Below are 14,791 nucleotides of genomic sequence, written 5' to 3'. Positions count from 1 at the left end.
ATAAACTCTGTGGAATGCAGTATGGATAAAATTATTCCACAAACTATACCCTACAAAGACTGCCAAAAATTCCTCTCATTTTCCTTGTTGTGTAACTTACCTTTGGCCACTTGCAATCTTTTAATGACCTGATTTTTATCTGCTATCTTACAATTCTTCCATTAAGGAAGAGAGACATACCTCAGAATCCTTTCATTAGCTTTCAGTTCTTTCTTAGAAGTAGGTACTTATTATCTTAAAAATTTTCTCAATCAAATTTCCTTTTACTTTTAGTAAGGCATGTGCACTAGACATTTTAAATTAAAGGTCCGTGGTGTTTTTGATTTTATTGTATACTAAGTTCACTAAAGATAAAATAATAAATAAATAAATAAATAATTCACGGGGAAATTATTTATTTGAAATGTAAAACACTAAGTACTAAGCACACAAAAACTTGTTGAAATACTACTAGTCAGATTTTATTAATGTTAAATATAGTACAATTATTGATGAATTTCTAGCTCTTCATTATTCATTCTTTTATTTACATGACATGATAAAGCAGCAGTGTGGGGTTTTTTGGGGGGGGAGGTTTATGAAAGATTTAAATTAAAATAAGACTATTAATAAACAATTTGATAAACTTGTCAGTTCACTGAACTTACTGTCTCAGATAAAATCATTCATTGCCAGTGTTCATTTCATTTCAGCAGGTCTTTTTATCAAGTGTAAGTTTTTTCTATAATAAACTTTTAGAATATCACAAGAGTTCAATTTCTCTCATTAACTCATTGAAGTCTATGCATAGGCAAAGAAAAATAAGTTAAAAAGTGTTTTCCTTGAGTGTTCAAAAACATTCCCTTGTACCTGTAATTAGGATTCTAATTTTATTGAATTAATAATCCAGGATCAAAAATCTACATCTTTATATAATCATTTTTTCCTACTCTTCGATTAATTTAGGACATTGCAGCTGGTTTTTTTTTAGTCAATATGAGCATTTCTATTAATGATTTAATAAAATCTGTTGTAATATGTATATGGGATCATCCAGATGGAAGTATAATAAATAAATGGGTATGAGAAAATATTTAATGACTCTTTTGTGTTTGTATTGTATGTAGGTATTTTTCTATGAGATCTAAGTTTTCGAATTTAGGTCTTCATCTTAGGTTCCTTCATGCTCATATATTTTGTAAAGTGTATTCACAAACTGTACCAGGCTCTGATTCAAATTTTACTACCTTATAAATTTTTCCCCTTTAGTTTTAGAAGGAATTGATATTTATCGATTGTCTTGTCTCCTTGAGGTTGAATTTAGGTATTGAGAATTAGGTATTTAAAGCAAATATCTCATTTAGTTTTTATATCCTGAGGTAATTGTGATCTCCATGTTCTATACATGATATTGGCATCTACAAAATGTTCAGTAACAGTAGGAGTGAAACTAAGATTCAAATCGCTATTTGCCTACTCTAAGACCATTTTCCTCTATATCAAGTTCTGTTGGATTTATATTCTCTAGCTGATGTTCTTTAGTTAAAACTTCTGATAATAAAAACTTAACTTCTTAAGAAGAGTCACAAAACTTTTTCCTAATTATGAAAATAAGCACACTGACATTCATTGTTTTTATTTTGAGATTATAGATACCATATCTGTAACTCTTAAATTCTTAACCATGTTTCATTTTGGATATCAGTTATTCTAGAGAATTAATTTCAGTTCATACTAGGATAGACCAACTATACTTCTTGCCTAGGACAGTACAGATTCTGCTTTAGGGTAGACTAAAAATTGGAAGATCTAATAAAATGATTTATCTGACTTTTCATTTGGAGAGCCATGTGCAGGAAATAATTGTTTTGAGATTTAAATAATTATGATCTTCCTAGTAGGACATGCTATTGATTAATAATTACTATTTTAGAGAAAAGAATAATTATCCATTTACAGAACGGCCATACTAATCCTAAAGTTTTTGCTATCACTCTAAAGTGTAAGGCAAACAGAATGTTTTATAAGGAACATTTTCAGTGATTATATATTTTTGCTTTTCATGAAGACCTATGAAAATGAACATAAATATATTTTTAATAGTGAATATACAAAGGTTGCTTCCTAACTGGAAAACAGCATCATCATCCAATGAAAAATTAGGAAATTTTTTTTTATTCCTTTAATACTAATGGAATGTGTGAACAAAATAATCCTTTTAAAACAATTCAGCTACTTCTAGGACTTCAAATTTTAAGTGTACTTATTCTACAAAGAAATAAGTATTTCTGGATGTGTTAAATGTGATGATAAAATTGTCTATGACAGAGTTAATTTGATTCTCACAACTATTTTGATAATCAAATAAATAAGGAAAGATGAAATATATAAAGAATGCATTTGACCATTAAGGATACTAGAAAAAAAATGATCAGTTTACACCAGCTATGGAGATTGCCACATATTTTTAACTTTCCTACCTCTCAGAAAGAGAAAGGAAAACAAATGATAGACCAAGAATTATTATTCCAAAATTTTAAAAAAATTTCTTTAGATCTTACTCATATTTTAAAACTAGTCTCTCATAAAATGTCATTTCTGAATTTTTTATAACACTTAACTTTATAAGAACACATTAGTAATATATTTTTATACAATAATCTTTATAATTTAGTATGCAAGAATTTAATAAATGAAAAAAATATGACAAAATGCTTCTTATAAATGAATACTTGAAAGTATAGATTCCTGGGGCACCTGGGTGGCTCAGTTGGTTAGGGGACTGGTTTCAGCTCAGGTCATGACCTCAGGGGCCTGGGATCAAGCCCCGCATCGGGCTCCCTGCTCCTCAGGAAGCCTGCTTCTCCCTCTCCCTCTGCCTGCTGCTCCCCCTGCTTGTGCTCTCTCTCTCTCTCTCTGTCAAATAAATAAATAAAATCTTTAAGAAAAAAATAAATGTTAAAAAAAAGAAAGAAAATATAGATTCCTGACAGAATTGTTAAGAAACCGGTACCCTCATGTATCTTGAAAGAAATTGAGATATAACTTCCATATGAGGTTATTTATTTTTCCAAACATGTGCTATTTATTCAATTTAATATTAATGTTATTTATCTATTAATTATTTATAATTGACATCGATATATCATTATATTGATAATATCAATTAATATTAATGTTAATACAATTAATATTAATCCTTTTGGCTTTAAAATGTGTACTTCCTAAATAAATTAAAACACTTTCTGAGTATGTATTTACTCACCTTCCTTCCCACAGGTTTAGAAGATAAACTATCCATGTAAATGTTATTAAATTTTCCATCCTTTGATTCTTCTGTATCAAGTGCATTCTTTGGTAGTTTTAAATAATTTATATTTCTTTTTTAAAAAATATTTTATTTATTTATTTGACAAAAAGAGAGACAGTGAGAGAGGGAACACAAGCAGAGGAGTGGGAGAGGGAGAAGCAGGCTTCCCGCTGAGCAGGGAGCCCAATGAGGGGCTCGATCCCAGTACCCTGGGATCATGACCTGAGCTGAAGGCAGACGCTCAATGACTGAGTCACCCAGGTGCTCCATAATTTATATTTCTTAATTGAAAAAATACACTAAGTGAAAAAACTTTTTAAAAAAACTTCTAAAAACAAAGTTGACCAACAATAGTACTTAGAAATAGCTTTGAAACTCTGTAGTAAATTGCATCTTGTGAGCACTCAAAATGAAATAATATAAATTTTCTCTAGGGCCACAAAAGTAATCATGCATTGGACAGATGAAGAGATACACATTTATCCCAAATAATTCCATATATCCCTACGATGTTATTCCAATTGCTTAAATGTGTTATTCCCATAAAATGCTTTAGTTCTCATAAAGCTTATTGCTTTATTTCTCTACTTTTAAAGTACTCCAAAGAGGTAACATATACTGTGACAGCCCTGAAGGTACAATTTAAATGGAAATACTAGAGTATTTTGCTTTTTATGAAAGATATGGTTCTGAAAGTTTCAGACTATTGAAACTTTTTGGAAACAAAAACACAACTTGTGTTAAAGTTACTATTTTTTTTAATTTAAATTCAATTAGCCAACATATAGTACATCATTAGTTTTTGATGTAGTGTTCAATGATTTTCTAATACATTTTCTTTATAATTTTAATTTATAAATTCGAAATCTTTATGTTCTCAGTAAAATGGGATAAATCCTCAATTTATTAATTTTATCTTAGTGTCTTGAGACTTAGCAGTTTATATTATTCCACTTTCAAAGATATAGGGATAAGATTAATATCTATACCTTACAATATTGTGAGAATAAAAAATAATAATATGTATATGACAGAAGATAATATAAGCATCAGTTATTATAATCTCACCACATATGGAAATCATTTGTGAAAATACTTATCCTAATAATACTTGTGAGAAAAATTCTTGTCTCCTTTTTATTTAATTTTAGAAGTTCAACCTTTTAAATATACTTAAGGGCTAATGGCAATAGAGTTTGTGCTAATAAGGAAAATATCATAACTAATATTATGTTTTAACTGTAACTTTGTCTTAAACACTTGAAATGATATAAAGAGGCATGATAAGCTTAATTATACCACTCTTACTATTTTACCACAGACAAGTGATGGCATTCTTATTGTTAGCGAAAATAATGTACTCTCAAAATCAGAATCAGTATATACAGAGTATATAATCACAATTGTTATATTTTACTATTCAGAAAAATAGTAATTTTGTATCTGCACTTTTTATTATCAATTTTGTGCTCTTAAGTATAATACTGTGCTTTAGATTTAAAAATTGGTGTAGGTCTCTCTTCTCCATGATTGCCTCATGTCAGGATAAAAAGTGATGCAAGTATGAATGAAGAAAGAAAATAATCCAAAAATGTGTGTAAATCTGTAAATATTTTTGATATAATGAAGATACCTGGGCAGTACTACAAATATAATGTAACATGTTTTTTCAGTATCCTTACATTCCACATGCCACTTCATTGGTAATTTAATTAGTGTTTATCTTTACTTTTCACTATAGTAATGCTTTGAAAATAATACTCAAGATATAACAAACCCACAAAATACGAAAATGCATAACAGAGATAACCTCACATTGTCATCAACCTCTGTATGCCTAAGCAATGTCAAGGTCTCAGAATGAGGTATCCTTGGTTGGCTCGGGTCTCTGATTTGATTATTCTGCCACTCTTCAAAAAGACTGGTTCTCCAGTGCTTTGCCTTCTTATACCCCTTTCCCCCATTTTTGTCTGAGTTAGGTATTTAGAATACTTGACTTCATTTACAGTGAAAAAATCCACATGAAAACTAATGCCTAAAAGATTCAATGTTCGTTAGCATACCAATGGTGACTGGATCCATCAGTATCTATTTTCTTTCCAGAAAACTCCAAAAAGGTGCACCATTATAATCATCTATCCAACCTTCAAATATCTTTAATAGCTAGAGAAAACTATTCTAAATAATAAAAGTTAATGTATAAACTAAAAACTGAGATGCCAATGAAAGAAATGTGTGATTTTTTTTAAAGCTATTCAATTAAATTATCTTTAATGAAGTAGTTCCTAAATAGGACAGATTACAAGAAAATTTTTAAAAAGTCCTAAAAATAGGCTTTAAAATTTCACTTAGATTTTTATGTTCAAAAGTAACTACATCGGTGATTAAAGCTTTGAAATTATAAGCATGTTCTTAAGACAATGAACAATGGTTATATTTAGCTATCTGCTAGAATGTGTAAAATGCCTCATGAGTTTAATATAAAAATGAATTTTATAAAGTTCTCTAATTTAAATTAAGCCTTTTAGTGTATACAGAAGTAACATTTTCTAGAATTCATGAAGTCAAACTTCAGAGGAAGTTTAACCTCAAAAGTTTTTTCTCTACTGGCAAAGCAATGGGGAAATCGCACTGAAACTAGCTAATTGAGAATTTGGCCTTCCAAGTGATTTTTTATAAAACAAGTAGTTTGAATGTAAAGTTCTGATAATTGCTTTTATCCTCTATCTGCCTATGTATAAACAGTCCCCTTCCCCCAGAAAAGAAACCCAAGATATAATCTTGATGTAAGATAGAAATGTTAAAAACTTCTAAGAGCTGTGTCACCTAAGTGGTAAATTTATGAACAAAATACTTTTTACTAAGGACTTGAATACCACAACATACATCTTATACAGAACTGGGGAGAGATTTTACTTTTTATTCTAAGATATTTTGGAAAATATGATGGTTAGGCTTTGATTTATTGGACTCAAAATTGTTTGGTTTTCTTTTTATTTTTTAAAATGATAGTTTAATTTGTACCTTGCTAATATTTTTTAAAATTACAATTAGATTCTTGTCTCTGCTTTAAACCCTAAAAGTAATGGTTTATTTTACAATAAACAATTTCAGCATGGATTGGTCTCACTACAAGTATATGGGTTTCCTGTAATCAGAACCTTTTTCAGCACTTATATTGTAAAATAGGCAATGTAAAATATATAAATAACATAAAAGGATAAAATCTATCCAAGATGTTTTGGTAAATATATTGAAATATTGTTAATACATTATCTATTAAAGATTTGATATGTATTAGTATTTTTAAAAAATGACATTACATTAAAAGTGTGGAAACTTTGAGAAGTCATTTTGAAATTTAGTTTACAATAATTTCTTACAACAAAAAGAAGATATAATTACCCACCACCTTAAATATTGACAAAAACACTATTTTTGTTATTGATCAAAAGCTATAAAATTGGATAAGCCAATGAATGACAATCGTAGAAAATGCCTTAAGTTTTCATAAGCCAGATCTCCTAAAACATTTTATTACTAATAAAATTAATTTGGTAAAGTCAAAGACTTCATTATAATTTGAATGCTCTTTGTCATTTAAACAGTATTGGAATACTCAATTGAGTTCTTAATCAAAAGCTTAGCATTTCTGCTCAAGCAGAATAACAATTAAAAAATATATAAGTATATATGTATATATATACTATATATATATGTATATATATAGTATATTTATTTTCCACAAGACAGTTTTTAAAAAATGGGGACTCTACATGATTTAAAACAGAAATAGAGACTATATTTTACCCTAAAACATTTTCAACATAAATTATTATAAGGTCACAATTCAAGGGAAATATATGTAATTTATATAACAATTTCAATCATAATATGTAAATCACATTAAAGAAGATTGAGGTACTGCAGTTCAGAAGAGTTCAAATTTCTTCATTGCTATATGTAAAGAAGTCAGTTATCTCTATCAAATAATCTTTTTATTATCAACCATTCGAACATGTGATTTCACTTATTTTTTGCTGTTTTCTTTGATATGGAATTAGAGCTAATACAAATTGGCCTTTTATTTTTTGGGAGTGGCCAAACTGATGTGATTGGGGAGGGGTTGAGAAGTGTTGTTTTTTGTAAAAATTCTTTCTTTAATCATTTCATAGAGGTAAACGTACTTGAATGCTAAATACCTGACCTTTTCAAATAAATGCAGACCTACCTTGATTTTCACAATAAGCCTCTATTAATTTCCATGAGACAATGTTTTCACAAATGTAAGGCAAAACAGATGTTAAATTACTTAAGAGAACTCATAATTTAAATAATTAAAACTAATTTGTGTTTAAAGCTATTTGCAGATTTATTAGAGAAACAAATACAAATATGCATTTCTACAGAACTGTTTTTTTTTTTCCAAAATGAGCTTAAAACTTGTTCCACAGTTTTTACTTGTTTATATATCTATGGTAACCCAAGTATTGGCTTCTGTACCACTTGTAATGAGACAATTGCCCTTCCATTGCAATTATAAAAAACTATTTAAAAAAAAATTCGGCACATACACGTTAAATATTTTTCCTTAAAAAAATAATCTAATCAAAATATTGAATACTTTAGATTTAAACAATATTTTATTTACAAATCTGTTTTGATTACTTTATTAATTACACAAGGTAATGCTTCAATTTTCAAGAACAGTTTTTTTTTTTAATATATAGACCAGTGGAATGACATCCTATCTAGTAATATGTACTACACTTCATTTTTTTCAAAATTAACATGACAAGTTTTCTAATACTTTCATTTTTTTTGGAAAAATGTTATTTTATTGGGGCACATATCTGATGAAACAAAAAATAACATGCAGAATTCCAAAAATAATCTGTTAAAGTAATATGATACTTACCCTTTATGTAATAAGACATCTATGAACAACAGTGCATAACAATATTATGTATTCATGTTTATGAGAAACCAAGCAGGAGGCAAAATGAGTTCATTCTGCTTTCTAATCATGTGCAATTTCATATGGCTGTTTGCATCATTTAAATAAAGTGTGTACATTAAATTTCTAAGACTGCATTGCACCCAAAATTATTATGGATAGCCATGCTTGCCCTGTATTTAATGAGTGATGAATTTCTCCTACTAACAGAGTAACTGGTCTCAAATCGTGTCTGTGATGTAAAAGAGTATTAAATTATATTTTCATCTCTTTTCAATTGCTGCCTTGGAAAGCAAGAATTCCCTTCTTGGAGAAGACTTACAGTAAGTAAAATTTACTTAAGGACTCAGTGAGGAATCAGCATGTGAATCAAGAATGCAATATAAGAATGGATTAAAAAAATGTGATTATCAGTACCTTTGTTGAAATCTATTACCACCATTAAAATTTCCAAGGAAAGATAGGGCCTGTAACATAGGGGTTCCACTCATTGTTAAATTACTAAAATCTACCAATTTAATGCTTTCATACTGTTTATTTTTTTCCAATAGAAAAATAAATCTCATACATTAGAAGTGGTACACAAAAAACTGGGATAAAATTTATCAGATTCTTGATAGCACCATTTACACATTCTTAAAGTAAACATTAATATGCACTTTCTTAGAAAGCGATATAAATATATAATACAGGACTTGCTAACCTCTGTTAACCATCTGAATACGATGGAATAATCTATCTCTACTGTGCAGGTAGGCTGTGCATGGTGGTGTGGCAATATAATTTTAAAAGTTTGTTACAGATGTGATGGGAAGCTGGAAGGAGTCGAATAAGCAGAAAAAAGAGCTTAGATCTATTGTAAGCAATGAGTCGAAATGAGCCGTTACAGGTTAGAATTTATCTTTGTTTCTGATCATTCAATGAGAAAATGACTTCCACAGAAATAGATACATTTAACTGTTTCAGGAGTGGGGTGGGTGAGGTGAAGTAGGATTGAAAGTCCTACAGGTAATAGCAATAACTGGAAGTGCAGACGAAATTGGTCTTCAGTGCAAAGAGGAAGGCAGCCGTTTAAAAAGTCTAGGTGCAATGTTGTGGTGCTGAAAGAAAAGCTCCCAGTGATAAAGGAAAAAAAAAAAAAAACTGCAATGCAACTTCAAGCAGTAATTTTGTGGTGCTGAAAGGACAGCTCCCAGTGTTGAGGAAAAGATCTTGGATCTAGAATGAGGTGTCCAATCTGTATGATAAACAGCACACTGTGTCTCAGAGCGCCCATTCAATCTCAGTAAGTAAATGAAATATTGATTGAAAGTGACCCTGAAACAGAATGCATTAAAAAGACATAGAAAGCTGCAGAACTGAGGTAATTCGTATTCAGCATGTTCACCAGCCTCCCTATAGCAAAACAAGTCTATAAATAGTTGCATTTCATAAGATGTTTGGCCCTTGTATCATCAGTTTTCTCCATTTTGGATCAGTATAGCTGAACAGCCATTGTTACATGCCTACCTGTGGCAGTTTGAAGCCATACTAATTTTCTTCCAGTAAATTAAAGCATCACATCACAAATCAATTCTACATGGTCTATAAATTTCAGAGAATAAGTTTTTAGACAGCATGAAGCTGATTTACACATAATGCACACAAACCCTTATCTGTTACCATAAATTAAAATGTAAATATCTTCAATTTAGCTTTCAGATTTAACTAACATATAACCATGCCAACTAGCAAAAGTTTAAAATTCCCATTTACAATTAAAATTGAACTGAGTGCATTTTCAGCAATACTAGCTAATAAAATACACATAATTGTTTAAATGGTTTGGCTTCAAAGTAACATTAAATTCCAGATGAAATGCATGGGCTCCACAGTGGACTACTGGAATTTTGAAATAAAAGGTTGAAGATTTGCTAAGACTGAACAAAACATTTTAAAGACCCAACATTTGAAATGCTTCTAATACACATCCTAGATTACTTCCTTTCTCTTTTTCAACTAAGTGGGGCCCCAATCTTTGCCTTTGTTCACTGCTGACTCTGAGACAGCATGGTGAAAGAAATTTACATAGATATTATTTACTGTTAATGTATTATAAATGATCTGAGACTTGTGACATGCAAGGAAAAAATGAGACGGGAGACAAGTGATGCTACATGATGAACTAAGCACATTTATAATGATAAAATGAGTAAATATAATAGCGGCAATGCTAACCACTGATTCCACGAGATACACTATTTGTCAAAACTTACACAGCTACAGAGTATCGACGATAAATAGTCATTACCAATTAACACAGTTTACTACAGCTTTTCTCTTTCATTTAAACAAGCATATCATTCCCTTTTAAAATCATTCTCTAAATAAATATTTAGAGATAGAGAACTCTAAATGAAATAACAGTCCAATGTTAAAAACTAAAAAAAAAATGAATCTACTCTTACAGTTTGACAGAAATGAATTATTAATAGTGGAAGGGGAAGGGATCAGGAAATAATTTCAAGTTCTCAATGTCCAAAAGTAAATTGCACAGTAAATCAATATGAAATGAAGAGTCCATATAGTTCAATGAACAAAAGGGAAAGTTCATGAGGACAAAGATCACAGTTCAGAGAGAGGCTGGACGAAATTCAGACATGGAGCATCACACTCATTGTTCTTTAATTGGTTGCACAGAAAGGAGCAGCTGGGATGCCATTTAGCTTGCTAGGATGGACGTAATCAATGGGTTGAAGTTGAGATGGAAGTAATTCTCTTTTGTAATTCAGTTGCTCAGCCAGATGATCCAGAGGTAGCCAGCATTTTATTTTTGTCCATTGAATTTAAGACTGCATGCACAGCATGAGGAGGTGCTTGGGGATGGATGCCCCTATGAGTGGCCTTGAGTGGGCAAACTCAGAGGTTAACAGATGGTGTGTCAAATGGCCTGGACAGTTGGCACTCAGGAGAGGTACAGAAGAGGGTGACAGTTGTTGGGTCTTGGGAACAAAGGCTTACTTTGAAATGACCTGTCAAAAAGCCTGACAAAGGTAGATCACACTACCTCTCAAGATAAACTGCCTCTTCTAAATAAGCATGCAGGAAATACTGTCTGGTTGGTGACATAAAAATGCTCCACAAAACATGCAAATTACCGAGTATTAGAAACTGCATTGGCTGCTAGCGCCATGCTGCAAAGACTCCATCATGGGAGCAAACAGCTAAATCACAGATAGCTTCACAGTAAAATCTACATTCACAATACTAATAGGTTTCTAGTGTTAACAAATTATACACAATTATAAGCTCTTAAAATGCAACATACTTATCAAGCAGTTGCAGATAATGAAACATTATCAGCTATCAATAATTTGTTGGCACTTTCACTTTTGTTTATAAAATTTCCAATACACTGTACCACAGTTATGTGTCTAAACAGTGAGGATGTTAATGGAGTAATGACTGTTCTACTGGCCAGGCGATGGGATCAGTAGTGAATTCAGTGCTTAAAAACAAATGTACAAACCTCTGAAGAGGTGGGACTCCATGTGAGAACTTTTGTTGAACTTACAAATGATGAAGAATGGGCCATGGCCAGCATGCAGCATTATTTCCATTGTCTAGTTCAGATGGAGAACAGGTGCTTTTATTGATCTGTAAACTTACCAATATAATTTTCCACAGTTTTAACCTTTTAAATATTTTACAGTGCTTTTATGCAACTATATTGCTTTTTGATCATTTTAAATTTAAAACTTATTTTCAAAATATTGTCTCCTACTTCACTGTGCCCTAAGCAGGAAGTAAGACTTACATGACAGTGCTTTGGCCTCACTCCATTTTAGGTCACTGACCCCACCATACTCAACCTAACAGTAGTTAATTTAGTGTTATCTAGAACTAATACTGAAAACTATACGCATATCCCTGTCTACATTCAATCATTAAACTACAATAATGCTGGTAAAATGGCAGGCTTAAATCTTACACTAGAAACACCTCTGACAAATATACACAAGCAAAGTATAGAGAACAAAACAGATCAAGAAAAAATTCTTTCTATGAAACATCTGGTAAAACACATATTATTTACATATACACATTGTCAACATAGTCGCATTCATTTGCATAATTATATATTAATAACAGAAAAACTTCACTTCTGCAAAGTACAGTACATCCTTCTTGAAAATGGGGTAAAGGAGGGGTTAAAACAATCTGATGTATAATTGGGGCACTCAACCCACTTTCTGAGGATTGGCAGCCCGCACTCCTTGCTCATATGTGATCCTTTGTGTAATTAAATACTGAGCAGCCTGTGTTGCAGCTGGTGTTCCAGTAATGGTTACCTTCCGATTCCTTGTGCCAGGTACGAATTCTCCTTTTTTGGAGATCTGTATCCTTGCACCAGTCAACTCCTGGTATTCCACTAATGTTTTCCCTCCTTTGCCAAGTATTGCACCAACTAAGTTTTCTGGCACTGCTATTTCAACTACATCCTTTGATCCATCTGTGGATTTTTCTGTTCCTAGAATGGCACTGGCAGCTAGGGGAGAAGCAGCTCCAAAATATCCATTGGTTGCAGCAGTAGCAGCAGCCAGGCTACCTAATGCAAATGTCCCCGCCGTGCCACCAGCTGTGCTGCCACTGGCTGAGGCTTCACTGGCATAGGTGGCCAACAAATTGGCTGCTGCTGCTGCTGGGTTGGCACTGGCAGCTGCTGCAGCCAAGGCCCCTGTTGCTGCTGCTTGGCTGAGACCTAAACCTAATGTGTTGAGATTATATCCGTAGCTGGCTAAAGTATTAAGTGCAGAGGTGATGGCCACCAGGTCATTGCCTGTGAAGCCCGATAAAACTGCTGGAAAGGCTGCAACGCCAGCAAGGTTAGCGTGTCCTAATAGCCCTGCGGCGGCGGCAGCAGTTGGTAACACTTCAGCAGTGTTTGCATAAGGAGATCCGGTTGGATTGGAATTTGCCACTGGACCTGTAACATTGGCATAACTGATATTGAGACAGCTGCCACTCTGTGGATCCTCTTGTATCTTCTGGATGATAAGTTCAACAGCTTTTCGGTTTTGTTCAGGTTCTCCACTCACAGTGACAACCCTCTCTTGCAAGTTGATCCCATCAGGTTTCTGGGAAAGCTGCACCCAAGCCCCTGACTGCTCCATTATAGCCTTCACAGTAGCACCTCCCTTCCCTATTATCAGACCTGCTGTGCTGTTGGGAACTATAATCTTTACCTGTAATTAAAAAAAATACGTATAAATAATACTTCTGTTCTGCGCATACATATTATATTACTTTGCTATCCTAGAAAAAGTAAAATTAGTTTAAACAATTTATGGATGATAGAAATATCACAACTTCTAAAGTGACTTTTGCTGCATTTTAATACAATTATCTTGTAAAATCAGAATTTCCAAAAGAAAAAGCAATTTTCAGTTTAAAATCATTAAAAATTTTCCCAGAGTCCTTGTGCATTGCAGAAGTTATAAGAAATTAGTATGTTCTAAAAAAATGGGTATCAATATACATCAATGGTAACATTTTTATATAGCGCCAAAATAAAAATAATGGTTGATATTCTTCACCTCTTGTAGCTTTAAGAATACCTTTGGTCTAAAACATACAAAAGCAAAGAGTGCAGGATTAGGATGCAAAGTTAGTAAAGATAAAAGCAGTAAAGTTTTAGCTTGAGTCCCTTCGGAAAATTAATTTCATGTTCCTTATCACCTAGCAATTTTTGTGTTATTCAAACCTTACTTGTTTCATGACTAATACTTTCAGAGGTCAACAAAATTATTACTAGTGGTATTTTGATTTTTCAATTAAACTGACACACAACATATAACTTTATAAAAATAACAGACATTTCTAAATAGTTAAGATAAAAAATTTCAATCACTTTAGGGAGGTGAGGAATGATATTTGAGTATATTACCCAGATGTTCTACTTAAATTTGTAAAATGACTATTTTAATTACAGAGATAATTCTCTTTTTTGGCAGCCGTAGCTACATTTTAAAAAATAGGGCTTACAACCATATTATCAAAGGTTACTGAAAATTTACTGAAGTCACGGGAATAATTACAACAATACGATGTGACCATATGAATAGAGGCATTTTAGTTAATTTGTATAGAAACATCCATCCACAAAACCTAGCCTATTTGGATTTATTTAATTACAATCAAATACTATTATAAAAAGGATAAAATCAGGAAGGTATTTTTCCTACCCCCCGAAATTAAAATAGAAATATTAAAAATTTTATTTTGGTAGCACAAAGATATGCATGGCACTGTTTTGTGACTCACTGGGAAGATCAAAAACTGGGAGTGCTGTGTCACTGACAAAGCACTAAAGTAATTGCTTTCCTTGTTCTAGATATTAAAACAGGCAGGTTGAAGTGACTTGTTGAAATCTGAGCAGGAATTTAGTTGAGATAGTCTATGAAATATTTCATTAGCTAGTTTTCAGCCAATATTGCCATGCTATATTTAAAACACAGATTTGGGTAAAAATATTTTAAAGAAATGCACCCATGCATTTCTGGCAA

At 31.8% G+C, this 14,791-nt stretch overlaps 1 protein-coding gene across 5 annotated transcripts in view; it reads right to left on the bottom strand.

Annotated features, from left to right (window-relative positions):
* Window positions 1–7,636: 7,636 nt before the first annotated feature.
* The window catches only part of NOVA1 (NOVA alternative splicing regulator 1), a 150,298-nt gene continuing 143,143 nt past the window's right edge, over window positions 7,637–14,791 (bottom strand). For all 5 annotated transcript variants that reach the window (XM_034994498.1, XM_034994501.1, XM_034994499.1 and 2 more), the window contains one exon: window positions 7,637–13,471. In XM_034994498.1, the coding sequence (XP_034850389.1) occupies window positions 12,467–13,471 (1,005 nt within the window). In that variant the 3' untranslated portion in view covers window positions 7,637–12,466. The remainder of the gene's footprint in view (window positions 13,472–14,791) is intronic.

This window comes from Mirounga leonina, unplaced genomic scaffold (assembly GCF_011800145.1).
Source record: "Mirounga leonina isolate KUSES-001 unplaced genomic scaffold, KU_Mleo_1.0 Mir_91, whole genome shotgun sequence".
Lineage (NCBI taxonomy): Eukaryota > Metazoa > Chordata > Mammalia > Carnivora > Phocidae > Mirounga > Mirounga leonina.
The sequence above is the reverse complement of the archived record's forward strand: the minus strand, read 5'-3'. Positions and strand labels throughout refer to the sequence as shown.